A 26095-nucleotide genomic window follows, 5' to 3' on the forward strand; every position below is an offset into this window, starting at 1 on the left:
TTATAGTTTAAACGACTTCATACATTATGTTTTCTTTTTTAATGTAAAATTTAATGTGAAAAGCAATTGCCAAATAAATGCTGGGGGGTAAAAAGTAAAATATGTCCTTATGAAATATAGTGGAGTAGAAGTATAAAGAAATGCCAAAGTATTAAAGTACCAAAATTGTGTACTTAATGGCAGAATAAGTAAACACATTCATTGTTAGGTTACGTTAGCGTAACAGTGCTTGCCAGAATACTCTCGTTTTGGGAAAAGCTTTTTCTTGTTGGTGTTTCTTCTCACTAAATACGCGTTTTTGTCAGTATTTCCGTAGTTTTTTGAGAAGTACAAAGTACAAGCAGAAGGCAGAATTGATTGAGAAGGGCTTTTTGTCATCTTACTCATTCTGTCTTCAAATGCAGTATTTGAGTAAAAGGTACCTGGTTGCTTTCCACCACTGGTTGTAGAGCAACAATTAAAAAAATGTCTCATTTGGAAACACCATGTAGCTTTAGTGTAAGGAACTGAAATTGCATGCATAAAGTAAAAAACTAAGTAAACACCCACCCCGTTGGCTGTGCTGACAGCCTGGTAATAGATGCTGTAGCTTTTCTGCGGCAGCAGAGGGGCGTTCCAGTAGCCGTTGTAGGTCTTGTTGTCCCCCACGGTGAAGGGCTGGGGCGAGTGGATGCCGCCAGCAGGGAACTGAGCAGTGAAGTAGTACTGGGAGTTTAGGAGTGTGGCGTTCTGGAAGTGAATGGGAACCGGGTAGCAGCGCAAAATTTCCGCTGTGCCTCGTGTTCTGCGTGGACGTTCCTCCTCCACCACCACCTGGTACGCACTGCAAACACAGAAACAGGATTTGCAGAACACTGTTGGCAATGAAAGCATTTATTTTATTTTTGCCTGTTTTGCCTTTTCCAAGGATTGCCTCTTTTTGAACGGCACATTACATGTTTCAAAGCTCCAAATCTCAGAGTTGACCAGAAAATATTCTTGATTTGATATTCTTGAGAAAAGATTTCTTGAGAAATAATGTATTTTTTCAGAGTAAGCAGTACAACATAATACACCATCGTGTGCTCATCTCACAACACATTATAAATACATGACCCTTTCCGTCGGTTCAAGTTAGACAACAAGCTACACGCTAGCAGAAGTACTGTTCACGTGCGTTCAACTTTTACCAGCATTATCACAAGACTGTGTTGGACAAAAGAAAGAAAGTAATTATGAAAAAATTAAGCACAAAGTTAATGAAGTGTACTGACATTAATTTAAATTTACATTAATACACATTTTTTCTTAATTGATCAGATAAGAATTCCATAACAAAGTCACTACCAAGTGAAAAAATTGCATCGTGAGACGTACAAGCAGTGAGACAGGACTTGGCCCGGCTATATTAGCATTTTCCTTATTCCACGACTGAAAAGGTTAACGACTCTGTCCACTCTCCCTCCATCCCCAGCCTTGTGTTTAGATCAAAACTGCAGCCCTCTGTGCCCGTGACAGAGATGTCATTGTCTGTGAGCCGGCCACTTAGCTTGAAGGGGAGACTGACTGTCTTATTCACGTTGTTCACGTTAGTATGCGTCTCACATCAACCTGTTAACTCTATTGAGTTGCCGAGTGACGAAGAGTACAGCTTCCGCGGAGAATAACCAGCCGTGATTGGGGACTCGTGTTCCATTTCCAGAATAGTCGTGAAAACAACAAGTTACTATTACGGGAGACGGAGCAACGCTCCTCACTGAATGATTGCATGAAAACATTTAGGAATTAATGAATGCTATGATGCGACATGCTCCGTTTCTCTAGTATTGGAAAGCTGATTTCTGATTTTAGCACATTTGTTTTTTTCATAATTTGATATGTTTGCAAATGGAAAAAAAAAACATACATGCGAGCACGCAGGCAATGCAATATTATTCCACTAATTGACAACTGGTGGCAGTAAGGCAACAAGGCTTTGCAAATGAGGAAGGAAATGCATTCAACATGTTTTTTTTTTGCTGCAACATGTAGCTTTTACTGGGTTTATTCAAGACAGGGACAATGCACACTAAGACATTGATCTTGTACAACAAGAAAAGATGTATTATGGCAGGTTGTAGCAAATTGCTATTTTCCACCTGTAGTGGTTTAGTAAAGGCAGCAGGAAGAGAAGGAGTCAGGTGACCGTACATCTTTCTAGGCCCCCTTTTCTTAAGAATGAGATCACGTTGTGTGGATGGCCTTTACACCCGGCTGAGATCTGATGAAAATTTAAGCCAGAACATCCTCCAGATGTGGCCCCAGGCGATCTAATGGCGTTTAGGTCACAATGCATTCTAGATGCAGTTCCACCTGGCATCACCAGGCGTTTATTTCTGGCCCATATAGATTGCGTGTTAATGTCAGATGTTAATGAGGTACAAATATAGAACTTTTGCCATGCGGTGGCCCCGTCCCTCACCTTTACAAGATATCAATAATGTTTACACGCTACCAATTTGCCTTGTACAGTGAAACAGCTTGCAGCTGATCCCGGATTAGATCGATGCCAATTTGTGATGATCACTTAAAAGAAGACATTGCCATTCATGTTTGCCAATTTAGTCGATTTAGCAAATTAACCATTGAAATCATTGTGAAGGATTCCTATTAATCTCACCATTAATGTCATTGTGCCATATCATATAAACATGACAATGGGTCAGGCCTGGCAGGATGTAGAGCTTCGCTGCCTTAGCCCACATTATTAGAACAACAAAAAAAAAAAATCTGCGGCGTAGTGGCTGTACTACTAAACTGTGTAGCGGCAGTACAAACAGCCCTGGAGATGATCAATTGTTCGCCGCGGTTGGTACCGGATGATTAAGTGGCCCCGTGTGCGTACAGCATATGCTCTTTAACCCTATAGTTTATCATAAGGTGCTTGCAGTGTCATTAGAAAATCTCCCTTTGCTCTCGGTGGGTGTGTCCCAATTCCTCCGAGCTCTCGATTTAGTGCTGGGTTGGGAGGTGATGAAATATTTAATCCTGCAGAGAGGCTGCAGGAGAAATCAGCCTTTAATTACTGTCCTCTATTGAGAGCAGAGGTCAAAGGGCAGGTGCAGATGGTACACGGGAGCCCCCTTAAGTAGCTGCAGCGTGGCAGAGAAATGAGCGATGAGGCTGCATGGAAGCCAAAACACTGTAGATCTGATACGAGTTTAAATGGGACTATGGAGTATTCAGAATGATATCTGCTGTCAATATGAGTGCAGTACCCGTCCAACTAACAGATATGTAACTATTTTAGGATGCATCCTGTGCATGTCCTATTTTTCTTTTCGAAGGCAGATATTGGGTTCCAATGATAGCCACAATAACTATGTTTTTGTTTTGCTGCAGCGATGCATACTTACTCAGAGCTCGCCCATATTGGTATTTTATATTCCAAGTCAATCTGCAGATAGTGAAATAAAAATAAAAGCTGCCCCCCTCCCGGGTGGCTCCTTATGATATGATGATGTGGTTGTGCCATGACTTAATGATAGACACAGAGTGGATGGTACTGCATTTCAGCCTCAGGCTAGATACCAAGTGCCATAGGCTATAAGGCTCCAAGGGTAAGAACTCTCCTAACGTTGAAATCCAAACCACCGCTTTCCTTCCACAGAATATTCACTGCAGCAGTATTCTCAAATCTGGCTCACAATGAATTTGCAATTTAATAAAATATGTAACAATAATACCCACTTTACTTTACTGGCATCACTTTCAGCAGTATCTTGCACTTCCCTTTTCAACTGCTTAGAAAGTGTAAAAGTGACTCTGGTTTAATGTTGGCAATTTGGAAATCCAGTGATTCCCCGTTTTTCCTCCTGTAATTACTGCTGTCACGTTAATGTGCTTTTGAGCAGCTGACATCTTGTCACCTCATGCTGAGTTCACGATTTACATGATGAGTCATTTTGACAGACCAGTGTCATTAAGTCACTTTTTTGATTTAGTATGACATGAATGAGCAAAGAAAAAAAACAGCAAACAACAGATGAACAACGATGGCTTGACATTTTGAATTTCAACGATTAAAAAGAAAAATGGCACACTGGTTCTGCTATAGGCCCTGAAACCGCAGCCAATCATGGATGAGGGTTGATTACATGTGTAGAGTTATTGTATGTTCAACATGTGGCCAAATCCAACAGGAAAATCCGTCCACAAAAATGGTTAAAAACAGTTGGGTTTGACTCCACAATTCAGTACTATGTTGGGACCTCACTAGAAGGACTACACAATGCGGCCTACAGAAGCCTACACATGTGGCCAGGACAAAGGGGAATAAAAACTACACCGCCATTTTAGTTTCACATCTCACCCAGGTGAGAGATGCGACACCTCACAACCAGTGCCTATTGGCTGACATCTTCAGGGAACCCCGGGGGGTCCCCTGGTGCGGCCTGAGCTTTATAAACCGAAGCCGCCCGGAGAACGCTCTCTTAAGGCTGGATTATGCTTCCGCGTCGACACAACGCAAGGGAGCTTGCGGACCCCTTACGTCCTTGCGGACCCCCCTTACGTCAACGCAAGGGCCTGACGCGTACCTCCCAAAAATCCTCGACGCGCGTCGAGGCGACGCAACGCCAACGCAACACCAACGCAACGGCTTTGGCTGTGATTGGTCCGCTCTACATCCGCTGGAGACCGCTATCCGGTTTCCACTCATAAACACCGCCATTTTTAAAAATCTTCGAGTCAGTTTTGTTTGTCAAGAGAAAATGAACAACCTGGAAGAGCGTCTGGCGGAGGAGGTTCGCAAGCACACGAACCTGTACGAGGTGTCTGCGAGACATTACAAGGACCACCAAATGTCCGTCAACTCGTGGGAGCAGATCTCCCAGAACCTCGGGTGGTCAGTGGAGGAATGTAAATCGAAGTGGAAGAATGTGAGGGACCGGTTCGCTCGTGTGCGAAAACAGATGTCCACATGCAGCGGCGATGCGGGGGGAAAGAAAGTCCCTCCAATTTACCATATGCTCTCCTGGTTATGCCCGCATATCAAACACCGGGCCACCTCATCGAATTTTCCTGCCAAGGTAAATATCTGTCTGGTCGACCTTTGTTTTGGGCTAGCTAGCACACTAGCAGTCTCGTCAGAGTGCAAAACATAGCCTATTGTGTTCACGGTGTGATAAATGATTCGAAGGATTGGCAACAACGTATATATAACTTCTGCCTTCATGGTTGTAAACTTTTTTTTACTCGCTAGTAGTCCGTATGTAATCAAAAGCATTGTTACGTGACCATGCGTGCCTTTGTTTGGGCTTGCTAGCACACTAGCAATCTCATCAAACCCTATCCTATTGTGTTCACGATGAGTGTTTCGACTGATTGGCAACAACATATATGTAAAGTGTGCCTTCATGGCTGTAAACTGTTTTTTTACTCGCTAGTTATCCGTATGTAATGACCAGAATGGACAGCGACGACGACCAACTAGCCTATCTTCTGTTTTAGCACATTGTATGTAACTTTTGCCTTTGTTCTCCGTTTACCACAGACCTCACCCACCCCCACAGAATCCAGTCTGCAACCGTGTCCTTTGTCGGAGTCTCCCCCATCGGCTGAGTCTCCCCAGTCATCATCACCTGATCCTACCCCATCATCATCATCACCTGAGCCTACCCCATCAACATCGTCTGTCTCCCTGCCACCACAAGACATTCGAGAAGAACCAGTGTCTCCCCAGCTCCCCTGTCCACCAGCTGTGCCATCCCTAGGCACCCCCGGTCAGTCTCCACTGCCCCGACCATCCCTAGGCTCCCCAGGTCAGTCTCCACTGACCCGGGTGGGCCAAAAGAGGAACAGGAAGGAGCACAAAGATGACTACATCAACCAGCGGTTGGCTGACCTGGAGCAGCTAAAGACAAGAAGAGCTGAACTGGAGGAAAGGGTGGCAGCATCCTCGGACGAGCTCTCACGGTTCGGCCTGATCGTGGTGGACATGCTGCGGAGGGTGGCACCACAGTTTAGATCTGGTTCCATGGACAGTCTATACATGCTACTACGAGAAGACATTAAAAAGACTGAAGCATTAGCACCAACACAACCCATGTAAATTTTCATGTTTTGCAGCCATTTGCCATAACTTCATTGTCATTTACTGACAGGCATTTGTTAATGGCAGGTAGTTCACTCCTGCAAAGCTTGGAATGATTGCCTTTTTGCACTTGTATATAGCTCATTGTGTTTGTAAATAGTTGTTGTTGAATTTGTGTGATATTTTACTTTTCACTTTTAGTACTTTTAACTCATTACACTTTAACTTTTTAACTAAACTTTAATACTTATATTGTTTGCACCTTGTTTTATTTTGTTTGCACCTTGTTTTATTTTATTGTTTGCACTTTGTTGCTTTTTGCACAAAGAAATAAAACACCAAGTTCAGAAAAATTGTGGATGTTTATTTACACAAGTTTATAAACATCACTGTTCAAGTGTGCCACGTGAGACAATGTCAGCCTGCCATGGCACAGTTCCTTCTTGCGACAGAAAGAATTTCGTCAAGGCCTCCCGTACACCCAATGCAGCTGGGCCAGAACGGCGACTGGTCATCTCTTGACGATTTACGGGTGTCAGGTTTGAATCTCCATCCACCTCCCTGCGCCACTCACCAGGCTGTACAATTCCGCCAGATTCTGTGTCTGTAAATTGGGGTGGTGCATAGCGGCTTTCTGGTGCATTCGCTGCGTCTGTGTAGGACAGGTAGTTATGAAGCACAACACACGCCTTGGTGACATCCACAGCCTTGTCAGGTTGGAACTCAATCAGCCGGCCCAGAATTCGCCACCGTGCTGCCATGATTCCAAAGGCGTTTTCAATGACCCGTCTGGCTCTGGAGAGGCGGTAATTGAAGGTCTTCTTTTCTATTCCCAATTGTCTCCCTATTAAAACAAATATTGCAAGTTAGTAACATGATTGTACCACATTTACAAATATTTGACTATACACGAAAAGAGAATGCAGCACACTCACATGAGATGTTATGGTTTTAATGGACAATGTAAAGTGTGTGGAGTATAGTGTGTTACATACCTCCATAGGGGCGCATGATATTGTTGTGCAGAGGGAAAGCAGCATCAGCGACGATCAGGTGTGGGGCCTTGGTCATGGTGCCAGGAAAAACAGCTGGCGGGGGCAGATTCAGTTTTTGTTTGAGCAACATTTCTCCAAATGTGCTGCGCTGGAAAATACCACCATCGCTCTCCCGTCCGTACCCTCCAACGTCCACCATGGTGAAGCGATATCTTGCATCACAAGTAGCCATGAGGACGATGGAGTGAGTTCCTTTGTAGTTGAAGTAATCACTCCCGGCATTCGGCGGTGCCTTGATGGTGATATGCTTTCCGTCTAAACTCCCAACACAATTTGGAAAGTTCCAGAGGCGCCAAAAATCACCAGCAATAGCTTCCCACTGGCTAGTAGTAGGACAGGGCAGGAATTCTGGCTGCAATGCCTCCCACAACGCTTTGCACACCTCGGACACAATGCCGGACACCGTGCAGGAAGCTAGTTTGTAGCTTGCCGCTACAGCCTGTTGGCTTCCACCCGAAGCCAAAATCCTCAGCGTCACGGCCAGTCTTTCAGCGGCACCCACGGGCATGTTGTGTGTGCCCTGATGGTGTATGAAGGGCTGCACACGCCGAAGTAGGTCGTCAAACCTTTCCGCCGACATTCGGAAATATTTGAAGTGTGTCTCTGGGTCCAGATCTCGCATTGGTCGGACAAGAGTCACATATTCGCCTGTCCTCTGCCTCGGCACGTTTAAAGGACGTACAGACCACCTCCGCTGTTGTCTCCTTTGTCGTCTTTGTCGCGCCCTTATTTGCAATAGAAGTATTTCTTCCTCGGCTTCGATAATTTCGATCTCCAATGCCAGCAGTCTCTCTGTATCGGTCTCCATCGTTCACTGTGACTAGGAGGAAGCCGGAAGGTAAACAAATAGGCTATCGAGGCTAGACGATATACGTCACAAGAGTCTCGGTCGGTCGGTCAGGCTTTACAAAAAACCATAGCGCCCTCTACCGGTGTGGCGTTGAATTGCATTTCGACACGTAAACCCAACGCAGAACCATCACGGTCTCCAAGCAACTGCGTGGCCGTTGCGTTGCCGTTGCGTTATCACTACGCGGAAGCATAATCAAGCCTTTATTCACTCTTACTCCGACTCCTACTCTGGCCTCTTCCTACAACCGGCGCAACACCACGTTGCAACGGGAGGCGACCCCCTCCCGCAGCGCACCGCTGCAACAAGAGGAACCAAGCCGGTTCCTGCCGTCCAGCTACCAGACGCTGTCTGAAGTAAGCTTACTAAATCGCCAAGCCGCGATTATATCGCCGTCCGTGGAAGAAAGAAACACGGACTGTTTTCTTTATTTGAGTTTGATCAACGAGAGGAAACCCGCTCCGCTCTCGTCTGGACGAAGCCGACTCATCACGTCCCCCGCTGACGCCGGGGACTCACGAACCACCGCCGTTACGGAACGCCGTCATCGTCTTACGCAACGATACCAGTAAGAGGCTATCAGTCTGGGCAGAGACACAAGTGATAGTGTAGGATATGCTTGTAATTCTTGTTAATGTGTTTTAAGTTCGGATCGCGGACCGCCGAGTCCGTTTGTTCATGTGCTGCTGTATTTGAATGCTGATCGTGATCGCCGCTGGGTTGATTTCTGTAACAGTGTTTCCGACTAACCTCCGCCATATTCGCGAGCTCAGAAAGCCTCTACTATCAGTTAAAAGACCGGTCTCGCGGAATAAACGCCAGTTCATTCACGCGAGCCCGTGTGATAACGGCACGCTTTCTGTCCCTCCGAATATCGCTCGCGCATCCTCTCTCTCTTTGTTTGTGACCCGCTAACACACACACACATACACGCCGCACACACGTGTCCTAAGCCAGCTGTTCCGGGCGGGCGCTAGGGACATAGCTACATCTGGTGGCTACATACGGCTATCTCTCTCTCTCTCTCTCTCGCTACTCCGTCAGACCTCAGTGGCTCCGCCCCTGACCGCTGCGAGGAATAGCTCCACCTCTCTCTCTCTCTCTCGCTACCCCATCGAACCTCAGTGGCTCCGCCCCTGAACGCTGCGAGGAATAGCTCCATCCGGTGGCCGCCCATAGCCATCTCTCCCTCTCTCTCTCTCTCTCGACACGCACGCACGCACACACACACACGCACACGCACGCACACACACACATACGCACACACACACTCCACGTGTGTATCTCCCTTCGTTTAAGCTTAGCTTTGTGTGTTAGGTAGTTAGGTAATAAGGCTTTGTTAATTGCAGTGTTATTGATTGTGATCATTATTACTGATTTTAATAAATCTTATTATATTATAACTAGCGGTCTCTTGTGCTTGTTGTGTATATGTCACTGGATAACAGCAGGTTGTGAAGGCTAGTGCTTGAATTTCACGCCTTTTTAATTGTTCGATTGGTTTTGTACTCCTATGCCAATGATCACGATGATTGGCATGTGAGTATAAAACCTTCATATTGAGACTGAATACAGTTTTAGGTTATCTTTTCCCTGATCCCAGGGTGGTGCCCCGTTTATTCATGATTATATCATGATAATATATTAAATATAATTATTAATACCGATAATCATATTGATATTGATAGTTAACTGTTGATAACCAAATCTGCTCCTGCTACAACCCCAACAACTATATAGATGACAAAATGAAAATATGAATTGTTCATTTTTTAATACGCACACATATCTCAATACCAGGTGGTTGAAGGAATGAAAGAGGGAACCTGTGTACACACGGTTGGAAACAGCCTGCCATTGGTGGAAAACTTTGAAAAAAAAAACAAGACACAAAGACGCAAAAAAGCAGCTCCTGCCATTAAACTCTTCCATGTTTTGACGTGATAAACAAGCAGTTAGGACATTGACCTCAAATGGACCAGATGATTTGAGAATTGGCAAAAAGACAACTAACGTTACGTCAATTTGAATATGCACCGCTGCATAAAAATGGGAAAATGACTGGAATATTCCATTTCATCAGCCATGTTAACAGCTTAGTAGGAGTATTGGCTTTCATTTTTGAAATATTTAAGCAAAAATTCTGGACAGATCTTACACAGCAGATTTCATACGGTGCAGTTTTATCTGAAGCAATCAAGTCTGTAAAGTGAAAATATTAATTGCATATGAAATTGTTATCAAGTGGTAATTATTGCAGTTAAATAACTGTAGTGAAGCAAAAAGAACAGTAAGTATCCTCAGTATTTGAGTAAATGTACTTTGTTTCATTCTAATTCTTGCCAATTCATAATATTTTGATGCAAGTAACGAACAAGTTGAGATAAATGACATATAGTCGTCATGGTAACAGACAGTGTAACCTTTACATGCGTACAGATCACAGATTAAAAGCAACACTAGCACACTGGAGTAAACACGCAGCTCTCAGACAGGTGTGTCGTTGTTCTTAATTGCAAACTTGTTGAAATACTTCCCTCTGTGAGCGGGAAGCTGGAAAGACAAGACGAGGAAGGAAGAATGAAGGCAGCAGCCGTACGAGCAGAACGGTATAAGCTGTTAAAAGTGGTCTGCCAGAGGGGCCGGCGGGGCGGACCTGTATTCCTGCAGTAGCGCTGCAACCTGAGCTGACACCAATTAGGCCTCCTCCAGCCTCGCTGCCCGATAGATTTCAGCTCTGCCGCCATGTGACGCCAACCAATTATGGCGGATTGACTCGGAATCGACTGGATTGTGACCTGAAACTCAGATTTATTTTTCATGTGGGCTGATAGGGGAGAACTCTGGGCTGTTTGAGCAGATGAGGGGAGGGTTATGGCGAGCATTTCAATCACTGTCTCTCTCTCTCTCTGTCTGTCTCTCTCTCTCTCTCTCTCTCTCTCATGCTAATCGGTTGGCTCTAGATGCCTACGTGTCTGATTTAAGAGCGGTTGTAAGTAACACACTTCTCCTGACCCAGCATCCTTCCTCCCTGCGTCCATCTTCTTGCTCTTTACATTTCCCAGGTGTCCATAAAGCAAACAAATTAGAAGGCGTCGTAGATTACATTTGCCGTTCAAACGTAAAAAAAAAAAAAAAAGCATCGAGTTGTGTCACGTTTAGGCACAGCTATTAGCTCTTGCTACGCCGCGATCAAAGAAAGTCGGTGCTTATTTTTGGACTGCAGAAAATCACTTAACTGATTTCAGGTTGTGCTTGAGAACAGATAATCTGATGCTACAGGGTAGAAATTAAACTGGAACTCGGTTTCCTCAATGTGCTACTAACAACACCACAAACTGCTGTATTTTACACCGTTTCTGTTTATGCATATGTGTGTGTGAGGCCTCGCTCAAGGCAAAGGTTATGTCAGGAAAAGAGAGAAGGGCTGATTTTGTGGTGCGGAAGATAAGGAAAAGCATCTCAAATCATTTATCCCCACAGAAGCATGTAAACATTTATTTTGATGCTACGGCTGTGAGGAGGCGTATTCAAGTCCTGTCGAGGGGCCATTGCAAACATTAGTTGAACACAACATGACTGATAGACAGTTCTCTAATCCTCTTAAAGGAACAGTGTCCCCTCTGGTAAAACATGTTCCCGGCTATGCGTTGTCCCCAGAGATTAGAAGCCAAATCCAAGTTGGAAACGTTATACCGATTAGCAATTACAAATATGAAGGAAAAAAAATCTGACTGCCTCCCTCATCGTTGACTTCTGCCCCGAATGTATCTGAAATATGATTTGTTTGTTTTTTACTGCTGCTGAAGTGAAACGGAGGTTTGTCATCTGCTAGGTCTTGATTTTTTTATGAACCAGCAGTATCGTGTGATCTTCCAGTGTGTTCCCTTCCTGTATTACAGCAAAACATCTGCTGCTCGAAACTCAAATGTCTGGGGCTCTATTACCTCCCAAACCCAATCAGCGTGCAAGATTGCGTTATCAAAATCCAGCTCCATGCTGCTCTGCTCTGTGGTGCTGCGGATCAGTGTTCTCCCTTGTCAAATCCCTATTACATATGGGCTTTAAAACTGATTTCATAAAGTGTTCAATTTCAAAATGAGCTGCCCGCCACTCCAGAAAAGTGACGGGTCCTACTCCAGCGCAGCAGCACGAAAAAAATTAATCGAACTACGGCGTGAAATTTAAGTCCTCGGTTGACAAAATGCTAACTCTTCAACAGACTGAATCAGCTGTGTTTCCAAGTTTTTGACTTCGGGGACTTTTCCAGTAGTCGAGGTCATGGAACAATTTGGGGAAACATCTCTTTATATATGTCTCAACTGAGAATGTCACTTAGTCATGCTTTTAACGCAGATGAAATCCAAGATGTTGTTATTTTTTTTTTAGCTCGGGAATTTCAGATGACTAAATTTATCATTATTGACCAGACAGCAGATCCCAACAGACGGCCTCAACTCGACTCAAGCTACTTTAAAGTCACCTTACATTTTCAAAGGGACGGTGTCACCTGAGGTGGAGGTGGAAAACACCTTCAAAAGCCTGCCAGCATCACGTCAAAGCCCCGCATCATAAGCTCTCCTGTTATGCTGCCCTCCGCCGCCTCCCTTTATTTTGCAATTCATATTTTTTCCGGAAATCGGGCGCACAGATGAAGGCAGTATGCTGGCCTTTATGTCCTGCGAGATTTAACGGGAAAGGGAGGAGGTGGGGAGAGAAAATGTGTACCTGAAAACCCCTGAAAGTTTTGACGTGTCGAGGCTCTGATGTGATCAAAGGATGCCTCAATTAGTTTGGAGCTGCGGTTGTGCCGCGTGCTGAACTCTATTGATGAATGGTGGTACATGTTTTAAGAGACTCATTAAACATATATGAGCCTTAAAACTAAATATATGTATCGAAAAACAGTCTTTATTTAATAATAAACAAGTCACTGAGTTTATCCCCATCTAAAATGGATTAGATGACAATCCTCACATTTACGATAGCGCTATAAAGCATTAGTACACAGTTATGTCTCCGCCCAGTCAAACAGAATGAAGTGGCCCTCAAACTTGAGGTCACGTCTCCGAAGAACAAATCTCTTTTATCTGGCGGCGAGGTGAGCGTGCCTTTCCGACGGTACACAAAAGAGGAGCCGAGCATGCTAATTAATGGAAGCTCTGGATTCACGACACACCGTTAATTATAATTAGGGGGTTTTGTAATGAGCCTGCTGAAAGAATGGCAGCCTGAATAAGGCCTTCTGAGTTGTACCTGCGAGGAGATTAAAAACTGATCGCTCTGTCCTTCTTGCTCAGGTCCCATCCATTTGGCGCCGGGGCATTAATCTGGGCAGCTGCACATACGGTAAACACGAGCTGACAAGCCTGACTAAAGATCTCCAGGCTGTAATCTTTTAACGGCTCAGATGAGTCGATGGTGTAAAATTGAGTTTTACAAGTGTTTAACTCGCTATTTCAGGGTCCTGGTGACAGGAAGCCCGATTGTTGTGCGGTTCTGTCCTTTGGTGTACATTAAGTTGACAGGTTCTATTTGCTTTCAACTAAGGAGCTGCTCTTTAAGGGCGTAACACAGACATGGGACCCTGCACTTATGGGCATGATCCCTCACTGACTTCCCACTATAGAGTATCTGTCAAATATGAAGCTACATGTTTCTAGAAGCATCCCTAAAGCTCACTACTTAACAACATGTCCCACATCACTATGTGTACCCGTTTTGGACAAAAACATAAGGTTTGAAGACAGAATACTTAGAATTATCAAGCAAATTAGCTACTTTTATCACCCTTACTGGTAACTTATTACTGATAACTTGCTTTAACCTTTATAACATTTAGGTTGACATACATAGAAACAGGTAGGTGCCCTTAAACTAGATGTGAAGAAAAGAAAATAATAGTTTCTGAAGGATGCTCACATAAAAAACTGTAAATGCTGCATAGGCTGAATAGTGGTTTAACTAACCAGCTAATTCTGACCAACAAAAAAGATGATCACAGCTTTCCTGTCAGAACCACAGTTGCCTTGGGTAAACTAAAATGATGACTTTTTGCCCAACAGCTTGGCATTTAGTGTACACAGTACAGCTGCACTGCTTCCCCTAATAATGACTAACAAGTGCAGAATCAAGCAGGAGGAAACCCTCCGTGGTGGCTCGGTGTGGGCAGCCAGGCACATAAAAGACATGCAACGTGAAAAAAGATCCTGAAACTATAGCCTTGGCTGCACCGGCCTCTGTTCTCATCTTCAAAGGCAGCGCTTCCTTTTTCCCAGGATCAAAATCCACAAACAAATAAAAAGCTCCTGAAAATGAGATGCGTGTACGGTGTGAGGTACTGGATTCCCTGGCAACTATGCTTCACGGTGGGGTATCGATAAACACGAGCTCTTTGATAATTCGCTATTGCTGATGGTGGTTCATTGTGTTTTAATATGCTGTTTTGTTGTTTTTGCTCTCTGTGTGTGAGAGAGAGAAGAGAAGGAGACAGCGAGTTCTTACCTCACAGGTGCACCTCTGCTTTGAGCCGGTTTAAGCAGCACGGTGACGGTGCTGTCGGTCTGGTTCAGAGAGGTCTCCTGGTCGTACGCCGGCATGGAAGGAGCTACGGAGAGAAGAAGGTGTTTTTTACTCCACTTGCAAAGCAAGAGTTCAAAACACTTCAGTTTTGCTAAGCATCGCCTTGTAAAATGAGTCATTCACCTCGACATTAAATTGGGGGAAAAAAATGAAAAGCCAATTCTCACTTTTATACTGAGCTCTTCCTGTCTTTTGCCTTTATAGCTCCATGATTTAATCATTAAGTACAGCAATAACAGAGCACTGAAATATTGCCTGCTGTCAGAAAAGTAGTAGTGCACATGGATCACAATTGCCTCGCCAACTAGCATATATATATATATATATATATATGAATTAATGTAAAAAGTAAAACCTGTGCTATCTAAATAAGTTTGAGTTATAACCAAGTTCCATTTTTCCATTCAAACATTGAGACATGAAAAACCTCCAGCGGCGGGATACACTAATGATTCCACATCATCCACACACACTGACAGGCCACGCTTTTGACCCCGCTGACCTGAAATCTTGGTAGTGAACTGGGTGATGATAGGGGGGCCGTAGCCCTTGGCTGTGCTGGCGCGCAGGGTGAAAGAGTATGTGGAGCCCGGGTAGAGGCCTGTGAACATGTGGGTGGTCTCGTTGCCCAACTTCACTACCTTCCCACTCTGGTTGGAGAGGTCCAGCTCGGGGTCAAAGGAGCTCACCGCCTTGTAGGAGATCTAAGAAGGAAGGAAACAAATATTCAGATTCTGGCCTCGGGTACTCCGCGCTCATCTCTCCTCAGCTGGGGAGGATTTGAATTCATGGAATGAAAAACGTTTTATGTTGGAGGCATCCAAGTGGCTCGGCGAGTTAAATCATTTACTCTACTCACTGTGTTGAGGGTATTTTTCTATCATGCTGGAGAAGTTATGCTATTTTGTAATATCTCTTTCCCCTCTGTACTTCTCAGTATTAACCATTCTTATGTTGTACAATACTAATTCACGTGTATGCCTATAAATAATCAGCTGAATTTGGTATACTTTAATAGACAGAGCTAATAATATCATTATCAGCTGCCCTTCATGTCTATGGCAAGGTGATTGTGAGCATAATTTTATATAATTATACGATAATTACACATAACATAACATTGTTTGATTTTTTTTTTTAAAGAACAACATTAGAAAAGCTTTTATAAAACACAAACAGTTTTTAATTGGCTTCTCTATCTCCTCCGAATCTTCTCAGTAAAGTCAAATGCCACGAAGCAATCTTTAAAAACAAAGCCTGAAGTTGAGAAAATAAGCTTTCACGTTGCGTGTGATCTTTCGACTCAATGTCAACAAGGCTTCAAGTTGGCATTTCCAAAATTAGCGAGGCACAAAAGGTCTATGGAGAGGAGCCGTTTGATAACAGCTGTAGAAACCGACGGAGCTGCGGTACACATTTTCCAACCGCAGCTGATGTAAGCTTGTGGTTTTAAAGGAGAGGGGAGATACACGTAATGTATTCTTTCTCCATTAATAAACACAGGGAGCTCTGGAGGGAAGCATTAAGGTGAGTGTTTTTGCTAATATCCAAGTCCCACTTTAAGAAAATGCCTCTGCCCTTAAAGGAAAAACCTCCATTATAATTCCAATCAAGGAACACAAAGGGAGTTAGGAGTGCTGCATAATTTGTGTCCATCAAGTTTTGAAATGCTTCAAGGCCTTCTCATTTAGTCTTTGTCTGTGAAATGAGTCTCTGATGCCAAATCCTATATCATAACATTTCAGGGAGAGGGATTCTGAAATGACTTGTCAACACTGGGCACATGGACAGGTTTTTACAATTATAATGGAACCGACGGGGGGAGAGAAAAAAAAAAAAAGGAGAATATTTGAGCAAATTAATTTGGCCTTGCATGGAACTATTAGTCGATATGATATATTAAGCTTTTTAAATTGCATTGGTTTACATTTTTCTGTGGGAGGAAACTGTCGAATTTATGAAGCATTTATGGAACCTGCATAAGCTCCGGCTCCTTTACTCGTACAATAATAAAGAAAGCTGAGATCTGTTGATGAAAGACGCTGTGTACTCTTTGCTATTTAACGATTTACCCTTGTTCGTCAGACTTACAGTAAACATGAATAATATACATTTAAGTGATTCAACAAGGCTGGAGATTTTGGAAATATAGTGGCTTTTATGAGAAGTAGTCTTACTTAATAGCACTTTTAGTCAGAATAAATCCCCCTTTTTTTCATAATAGTTGCCATTTCCCTTAAAAAGGTAATGTAATGCAAGGTTTTTGATGATAAACAAAATGCTAAATCTAATTTCATCTGCATTGTTAATGTCTGATGAATGAGAAATGACTGGGAAATATGCTGTGTACCTTTAAAGAGAAGCTCATGTCGGCCTGAATGCCTGCCAATAAAAATGGCATTCGCAGAGCTCGGTCAAAAAGGAACGGAGCTGAATTCTCTTTGATATCAGACCTTGTCAGCCGTATCTCACTTTGACTCCTTTGATAATGTCAAATCAAAGAAAGGTCCCGACTTATGAGAAGCAACTTCTGGGGAATACCGGCAGAATACATTGTGGTTTATTTTCTTAAAACCAGAGAGTCAGACTATGTGTGAGAAGGAAACACCTGGAGCAAGCTCCTGGTTGCCAGGTCTTCCTCATCCATCACCCTGTTTAAGACGGGATATGAATATTAATACTCTTTCTTACTTCAAATAATACCTGGGATTCTAGGTTATGTTGGGAAATGCATAATGATGCTTTACTGTATTCTAATGCCGGGAAATTGTCAGTGACATATTGTTTACGTTAACTTGACACATTACTATATGGATATGGCTTCCGAGACACAGACTGAGATAAGTAATTGCTGCGGCGTATGAATATAATAGCCTGGAGTGGGTATTTCATAAAGTGAAACACATTTGGCTCGATGTAAATATGAGTGAACCTGACAGAGCGGCAATGCGAGCCGCGCCATTTGCTCTGAATGCTTTCTCTTGTACCATGAAATTTTAAAAAGGTAAACAACTAAAACATGTTGCTCTAAAAGTGATTAAGTGTGCAGTAAACATACCGTTTTTATGGACATTGTTTCCCTGCACTCTGCTAGCACCTCTGAGTGCCAACGCTGTTTACGGGGAACAACGCTAGCATTACAAACAGGACTTTAGGACTTTCCTGCTTGGAGTTAACCATCTCTTTGCTGAGAGTATCTATATGTCATATTTCACACCTCGTGGCACGGCAGCGGATAGAACAACGACCCGGATTTCCATCGCCTTTACAATTTAATCTGCTCTCTCTGAGAAGCAGCCCTGTCAATGATTGCTAACCTAGTCAAAATATCAAGGAAGAGCAAACGGCGACAAGAGGGAGAATCAACAGAGGAGAATCAATCTGTGGGAAAGCCTGGAGGATTACTTCCACCGTAAGCTGGTTAAGATCAATGTGTACATATATCTCCTGTGTGTGTGTGTGTGTGTGTGTGTGTGTGTGTGTGTGTGTGTGTGTGTGTGTGTGTGTGTGTGTGTGTGTGTGTGTGTGTGTGTGTGTGTGGAGACTGTTTCTATTATTCAAGACTCAATGCAGCTCCTGGACAAGGTTGGCAGGGGTTGTGCAGAGCCTTGTGTCAACATTTGCTCGGTGCTGAATCGTGAGATGTGTTCGATGCGTGTTTCTGGGATGGTGTTTTCTTTGGAGGTGGCCCGTGTGCAAAAGGAACCGAAGACGACGGCAGATTGCAGATGATTCTCCCCTCGTTGGAAAGACATGTGGGGGGTGCTTCTCAAAGGAAGTGACTTTAATTGAGAACCAACTTGGGTGAACCTGAACCAACTGATTCAGGTTTAAGCTGATGTGATCGGTCTAAATAAAGCCTGGTTTTAACAGGTCCAGATTACAGTCATCATGCTAACATGCTGACAATGACAATGCTAACCAGGTATAATGCTCATCAAGTACAGCTTAGTATCTTAAAACATCTTAGTTTAGTTTAGGAAGGAAAGCAAAGCGAACACAAAAGTTATTATAATTCATCCTGAAAGGAACATGAAGGTTTTTGTATTCCACTCAACAGTTGTTGAGACATTTCACCTAAAACCATAAACTTTATAGTGCTGGTAGAGAAAAAGTCAGGGAGCAAAATGATAATATAAAATTCTGAAGCGGCTAATTCATTGTTGAGATATTTTAGCCTGGATTATTAAGTGGTGGACTGACTGACAGACATGACCCAGCCATGTTGTGAGCTTTTCTTAAAATATAACAAAAACAGAGAAAACCTCAATATATCAAGGGCAAGTTGGCAGAAGTTTTAAGCAGAAACATGATTCCAGACTCTGGCATAATGACATATTAACCCCATCCTGCCACCAGCTCCGTCTGCACCAATTATACAACAATAATGGTGTCAAGATGGGTTCAAGTCCTGTCAATACATTTGTTTTATTTACCTTATCAGGAGATCTTCAATTTTGTAAACATGTCTAAAGATGGGAATATTAAACACACTAAAATAATGTATTTGTATAGCAAGATAATGTATTTTATAATGTATTTCCGATTTCCTAAAAAAAATTAAATAGCATGATTTACCATAATGATCCTGATAAACACAAGTGTACCTCGAACTGAGTGATGATCCCGTAGGTCTGCACGGGTTCTCTCCACTTCAGGACGATCTTCTCCTCATAGGCGCTGCCCTGAATGGACTCGAGAGGAACAGCCCCCGGCACTGTGGGAAATTAAAAAGTGTCTCAAAATCATACAGGGAAGGATTTCCATGGATACATATTTATTGATATTTTGTTTTCATCTTCTGTGCATGTTTCTTAAGTTAAAAAGCTGCCAATAATTTAAAGCTTCAATCATTCCTATTATGATTTACCTACTGCAAACAATAAAAAAGGAGCTCTTCAAGGACGTAGAGTACAAAAATGGCCATGAGCACAAGTCAAACATCTAACTAGGAATGTTTATAAAAAAAATTAGAAGTCATTGTCACTCACAACAAACTCCCTGACACGTTCTACAGCGACCCTGAACACTTTTCACACGGATAAAAATGTGTTTCAAAGAAAGATGAACTAGTAGCCCTGTGGGAATAGTGGGAATCTTAATCCTTCTGCAATATTTACTCGTACTGAAATACTGCCAAAGAGATCTGGTCCTTTAACCCCTCATGTGAATTGCTTTCACTGTGTAAGTGAAACAGAATGATGTTGAGATGTCTTTTTTTTTTCTCCTCCTCCAAGATTTATCTTCAAGAAACACAACTACAGCTACACCCTGTCTGCACACTTGTTCCCACGGGACTCTAAACACACAGATCCACAGACACACAGAAAGTCAGTGAGAAACAGTTGCCACTTTCAAGTTTCCAACCACGGATATCTGAGCCAGACATGACAAGGCTCTCTCTTTTCGTCAGCTGAGCCTGTTTGTTATCTGGCGGCCGGGGTTCCTTGAGACTTCCATAGATTCAGTTTCCTGTGTCTGCTGAGGCAACACGGAAGATCTTTCATCTTTGAAGGAGGTGAAACAGCCATACGGCACAAAATGTTTTCTCCTGAAAATATTAGGAGAATCCCAAAGTGCAATATTGACCAGGTGAGAAATATCTACCCGTTCTTTAGATTGAAATGAGAGCAGGAATGCTTTTATAGGGTCGCCCATGAAGTGGGAATAATTTGCAAATGTCTTGTCTTTTATAGCGCCAAACAAATGTTATGCATGAATACATTTTCAACTGGGTAATTGTGACACATAATGTAAGCATTGCACCTGGTCATTACTGATGCATTTAAATTGGAATAAACAGAGAATGTGCGTGAAAACAAAATATTCCAATTTTATGGGCAAGAGTGTATAAACTCTAAATTAACTACCTGGCAAAATAAGTTCAAAATAAATTACATTTTGGAAATGTAACATTTTAAAAAGTAGTTTTAATTCAGTTGGATTGTGTTTGACTTTTTTATTATTATTATTATTAATTTGCTCTCCATACATCTCATCATTCCTCTCAGACCTGGACAGGAAGTAACATCACACCTACCATCCTCATCAGTCTGGACCTCCAGCTCCGTGCTCTCCTTGACCCCCTCTGGATTGCGTAGCACCAGCTTGACACTGAGGTTGGTGAAAGGCGTCAGGTTGTGGATGGTGTGCTGAGGGTCACGGCTCTGCGTGTCGTAGCACACCTCCTCGCGCGTCTCCTCCTTGCTGGCCACCCTGGACCGGTACTGGACCGTCAGGTTGTAGCTGTAGCAGCGGGTCACGTTGTAGCCCAGCGGCTCCCAGCGCACCGTCACCTGCTTGGATTGGATGTCCACCACTTCTAGCCTTTGCGGGCCGTGCATCGGCTCTGTCGGGGGTGGACAGAGAGAGGAAGTGTGAGCGTGCATCAAGATTATTAATTAGGCCGTATAAAAAGGCAGGTAGCGCGAGATAGTTTCAATAAAATCAAGGAAATTACTGAGGTGGTAGGGCACAGAGAATATGATGTTCCTTACAACTAGATTATTCATAACACAAGAGACCAAGGCAATACTTTTTTTTTCATATTGAAATACCATTTTCTCTGTTTGGAATTCATATTTACGGCAACATATTTTACATTTTCAAAAGCCAGGGCCTGATAGTGAGCATTGCCATGTCCCATCACCGTGGCTAACTGGGTCTCACAGCAGCTGCACACACTGAGGCACCGCGGGTCTGGTGGTGGAAAACCCTCGGCGGGAGGTGTATCATCCCTTCAGAGCGTGCCATTCCTCCTGCTTCTTCTGCCTTGTCCTCTGTTTCCCCCCCCCCCCGTCTCAGACAGTGGCGGTCAGCTATTACACCACACTGATACAGAGTCAGCCAGCCTGCCAATCCAGGCAGGACCACAACCCCGCTACCATCCCATCAGCTCTAATCACACTCCGTCTCCTTGCCTTTTCTCTTCTATTTCCCCCCTCTCCCTTTCTGTCCTTCCATCTCCCTCCACCTCTTTTCTCTATTTTCGCTCTCGTTCTTTCTCCTCATCTCCTCTCTGCTTTCTCTACCCCCCCCTCGCTCTCTCTCTCTCTCTCTCAATCTCCTACCTATGGGAGGAAAGCTGCCCAAGCACAAGGTAATGGGATCAATTTCCATTCCAGGTTAAATTCGCAGTCCATTTCTCTGGAACTTAACACTTTACCACCTATTAGGAAGAGCCAGGGCTCAATTTCCCCGTTCCCCAGGAGACACAGTCCAGCAATTCAGAGGCAGCCACGGCAGCCATGTTTAACATTCTGGAGGTGCATGGGTGGGTGGGGGGGGTGACTGGACTAGAGCTCCAACATACTGTTTATTTCTACAGACTGTACAAAAGGACACGACAAACAAGCAACACTCCATGAGAACATCAGTTGGCATCCTTTGACTGTGCCGCCTTTAGATAGATAATATCCTTCTTTTTTTTTTCTTCAGAATCCTTTAAATTGTACTGGAATGATTAACAATGAGATCAAGGTTTGTGTAGCACCAAAGGAAAAGCTGGAAATTCATGTTTTTGGGGGGAATTAGGTCATGACATGTGACTTGACAGAAGCTTGCGGGTGAGAGAGGATAACGCAGGAAGAAAAACGGTGAGATTAAACGAAGGCACCTGCTTGCTGAGTGAAAGATTGAACACTTTGAGATTTCACATGGACTAAAAAAAATAACAGATGTGATCTCTCCTCCGCTTTCACAGAGGGAGACCTGTCGAAGGCAGACGGAAGAAAGGGATATCAATGTACAGCACACAGTCCATGATGCATACACAAAGGGCTACAAATGATAAAAGTATGTTAGGAAGATTGGAAAAAAAATACATCTTTTCTAAAAGGAAAAGAATGGCAAGTGGCTTCTCTTCAAGAAGGCTTTATCATTATAACATTAGACAGATTCCAACAAACCACTTCAATCTTTTACAAGCTTTTATAACAATTTAAACAAAAGAATCTACATAGGTTACTGCCTGAGAGTGCATTCTAGATCCCATGAAAGTGCCTGGTATTTTTTGGAAAATGTCTGAAATGCTGTGTAGGAGTCCTCCTTAGAATGCGTGTCATCTCTGATAAATGGTCTTCTAGCAGCGCTGACCTGCATTTAAAAATGTGAAAGCAACGTTCCTCTTTGGTGGAGACTGGTATATAAGACATCTACCTTCAAAGGGGATCGGCGAATGTTCGACACAAGTGAGCTGCCATTTTAAACAAATATAATCACACGAAAAGACAGCTGCCAAGACTGAACTGGGAAGAATCGGAGGGGGGGGAAGGGAAAACAGGCCTCTTCAAATAGGTCGCAATGTTGGGGAAGCCATCCCGAAAATAGAAGTATAAACCCCCTTTATTTGCGGAACTATCTGTTGGCCGCACTCAGCAGGCAAACGGTTACACTAAAAGCACAGAGAATTGCAGGGTGGCCAGGCACAGAAATCAAATTAAACCAGACGCTCTCAAAGTGACAAATGCACCAAAGTGTGAATCTCAACCAGACGTGCACGAGTGGCTGGAAGGAAGTCTCCTTCCTGAAGCGTTCAAGGAGAATGTCACACTTCCATCTTTACGGAACATCACAGATAACGTCCACGACACCCTAATGCTGGCCAATGGAGAGACGGCGACAAGAATGGGAAAATATCATTTTGGTGAGCGCATATTTATCAGTACGTGCATTTCAATATTGGCACATTATGGTGGGCGCATATGTGTGCTAATGCACCAAAACTAATAGTGAAGATACAAAAAAATAGGAATATAGTATTTAGTAACCAGCTCTTATGACTATGCTTTAGCCTCTCCCTGGAGTGTTGTGGAGAAAAGGCTAATTGTTTGTTACCCCATCGGCTCCCTGCAGTGCAAATGCCAGCTGTCTGAGGGAGGCAGTAAAATGTGAGGATCCGTGGCTGACGCCCAATCACAACTCGTGCCCCGTGACTCAGAATGACATCATCTGTTTTCGTGAACAACAAGGTGTCTCATCCATTTGAGAGCCCGGTCATGGTTGACTTTGAAGAAAGAGGAAAAGGGGGGGAAAGAAAAACACCCTGTACTCCCCCCTCCCCCCCCCCCACCCCCCCCCCCCCCCTCCCCCCCCCCCCCCCCCCTCCCACTTAATCTCAAATGAACTGGTTGCGCCGAACGGCTGATATCCTTTATAAATGCTTCCGTGTATAGATGGGGAGCTATGCAGCCATGTTTTTAAATGGGCCCACAGGCCCATGAATGACAGCTGACGTGATGAGCCTATTACCCCGGTCTACTGTGACTGCTAGTTTAGTTTTATTGACCGAGCGGTAAGAGGCTCAGCATCAAAAGCACAAGCACAAATCACAACAAGGAATAACAGGGCTATCTCTTGAAATCCATACCTTTTTTTTTTTCTCCACAATTCTCACAAGCTATCATACACCGAGGGCAACATTGGGGTGAAAGTACTAAAAAAATATGACTCTAATATCTCTCCAGCATGGCAGATATTTCTAGTGGAATAGAGTTATAATAATGGCTATGAAAGCATCCCTTGGAGCAGGAAATTACTGAGGTCTATCTTATGCCAGGGCACACAGAATGAGTTCCAGCGAGAGCCAGATTGGTATTCCAAGCGGTGGACAAATTATCACCTGCCCCACACTCGCCAATGTAATTGAATAATTTGAATTTGACATTTACATAGAACTATTAGTGATGTCATTACGCCGTGACATTTAAATAACGTTTTTAGAAAATTATCAGCACATTATTGCATCTTGTTCATTTGAATCGGACATCCGCGCACACGCTATCGCAGCCGAATGATGACCCCCCCCCCCCCCCCCCCAAAAAACAACAACAAATAACCGCATGTTGCAGCCGTCTGTCCTAGAGGGGGCTTCAAATGGTGCACTTAGCCCCTGGGTACAGCGAGACATTAGTCCCGGATGAAAGGAAACAAATTGGGCATGTCCGGAGCACAGCTACTTTACTGCAAGACAAGTGTGTGTGTGTTTGTGTGTGTGAGGACAATGTGTGTTTTCTAGCATGTTTACGCTCTTGTGCGAGTGTCTACGGCATCGCAGATCTGGTTCCTCAGCATCTCACTGGCTATATGTACAGAGGAACGATTTACTTATCAGATCTTCCCCAGGCTTCGCAGCGTGCGAGTCATTCAGAAAGCCAGGATCTTTATCAGATCCACATCGATTAAGAGCAGAAAAGCCTGGCGCTGGCACACACTTCCGTCTCCCTGCTCAGCAAACACGACTGGGAGGAGGAGGGGGGGAGAAGAAAGGACTACTTCGCCAATGATTAGAAACCACCGTCGAGTCAATGCGGCTCCTGAGCCCGGGTGCTATCTCATCAGGATGAAACGGCGCTCAGGTTGAGGAGGAGGAGGAGGAGGGAGATTTTGGGGATGGAAAAAAGAAAAGAAAATGCCTCGACTTTCACAGGATAGCGCAGCAGACTTGTCAGATGCCTTGCTGGAGAACGACTGCCAGGGCTCGTCACTCGCAGGTGCCTCCGTCGGAGACAGTACCACAACAACATGACAATGGTGAAGATTAAATTCTGGGTCCGGAGTGCTGTTTTTCACGTGAACCGTTCCGTTCTGAGGCAGCGAGGCCTGGAATTGCCGTCACTTATCTCTCCATTGCCGTGTGTTATTCACTCTGTTCTGCTTGAGCCGGGGCGGGCTGGCGGAGGCAAGCACATTTGTTTGCCTCTTTCTATTACATCTCAGCGATAGCACTGAGGCCATTGAGGTAATGACATGGGTTTTACACTTAGGAAATCATTTTCATATCCCGCAGAAGCGAGCCATAATGATAGCTTTTGATAACCGACAATCAAAGCTCCATCACCCTCCTAGAGTGCTCCTCTATGCGATCCTCTGGAGGAAGAGAATGAGAGGTGGGAGGGGGGGTTATGAGGGGAGATGAAGAGAGTCAATGTGTGGGTGGGGGGAGGGGGGGTTGGAGAAAGACAACTAAGACGGAGGAGGGGGTGAGGGTGGGAGTGCCAAGGTTTTTGTTCATCAAATGCAACAAGTCAAAACAGGCCTTGAGGTTGACGCGTGTACACATGTTATAATTGATAGCACTTTAAAAAGGCACTGTACACGGACCTCTTGTGTTCTAACGTTGCTCTCTCTACGGCCAACACACACACACACACACACACACACACACACACACACACACACACACACACACACACACACACACACACACACACACACACACACACACACACACACACACACACACACACACACACACACACACACACACACACACACACACACACCTTGGAGGTGTGAATAATCACAAGGATTTATTGAATGGGGTGGTCGCTCCTCACTCTATCAAGTCCTTCTTTATAGGCCTCGTGATAGATGAGGCTGCCACGGCGGGTGAGGATGAGGGGCGGATGGGGGCCTACAACACGGCTGGATCGAATTGAAACCGCGGAGAGAGCCCCGGTGCCGGGCCGAAGCGGGGGCTGCCACCTTGTCTGATGAATCCCCCGAAGCTGTAGGGGTGGAGATGAATGGGTGAACACCTTCCTTCTCACGGCACCG

At 44.2% G+C, this 26095-nt stretch overlaps 2 protein-coding genes across 11 annotated transcripts in view; both read right to left on the bottom strand.

The window, feature by feature from the left end:
* Positions 1-26095, bottom strand: part of LOC311012350 (receptor-type tyrosine-protein phosphatase mu) — a 144758-nt gene that overhangs the window by 52476 nt on the left and 66187 nt on the right. For all 10 annotated transcript variants that reach the window (XM_084007766.1, XM_084007765.1, XM_084007772.1 and 7 more), the window contains exons 8-12: positions 20580-20888; positions 19147-19256; positions 15042-15243; positions 14462-14564; positions 550-823 (exon numbers count right to left, since the gene is read on the bottom strand). In XM_084007766.1, the coding sequence (XP_083863892.1) occupies positions 550-823; positions 14462-14564; positions 15042-15243; positions 19147-19256; positions 20580-20888 (998 nt within the window). The remainder of the gene's footprint in view (positions 1-549; positions 824-14461; positions 14565-15041; positions 15244-19146; positions 19257-20579; positions 20889-26095) is intronic.
* LOC311012352 (uncharacterized protein) lies at positions 6371-8113 on the bottom strand. The gene is made up of 2 exons (XM_084007779.1): positions 7048-8113; positions 6371-6896 (listed from the first exon to the last, which is right to left on the bottom strand). Exons 1-2 carry the CDS (start codon positions 7913-7915, stop codon positions 6439-6441), a joined length of 1326 nt encoding a protein of 441 aa, XP_083863905.1. The 5' UTR covers positions 7916-8113; the 3' UTR covers positions 6371-6438.

The sequence above is a fragment of the Eutrigla gurnardus genome (genome assembly GCF_963514095.1).
Source record: "Eutrigla gurnardus genome assembly, chromosome: 4".
NCBI classification, from domain to species: Eukaryota; Metazoa; Chordata; class Actinopteri; order Perciformes; family Triglidae; genus Eutrigla; species Eutrigla gurnardus.

Bases quoted from the DNA above. Each gene is read 5' to 3' on its own strand.
- LOC311012352 (XM_084007779.1), bottom strand. From the start codon at position 7,915: ATGGAGACCGATACAGAGAGACTGCTGGCATTGGAGATCGAAATTATC. The intron at 6,897-7,047 runs GTATGTAACACA...TTGTTTTAATAG, and splicing joins TATCATGCGCCCCTATGGAG to GGAGACAATTGGGAATAGAA.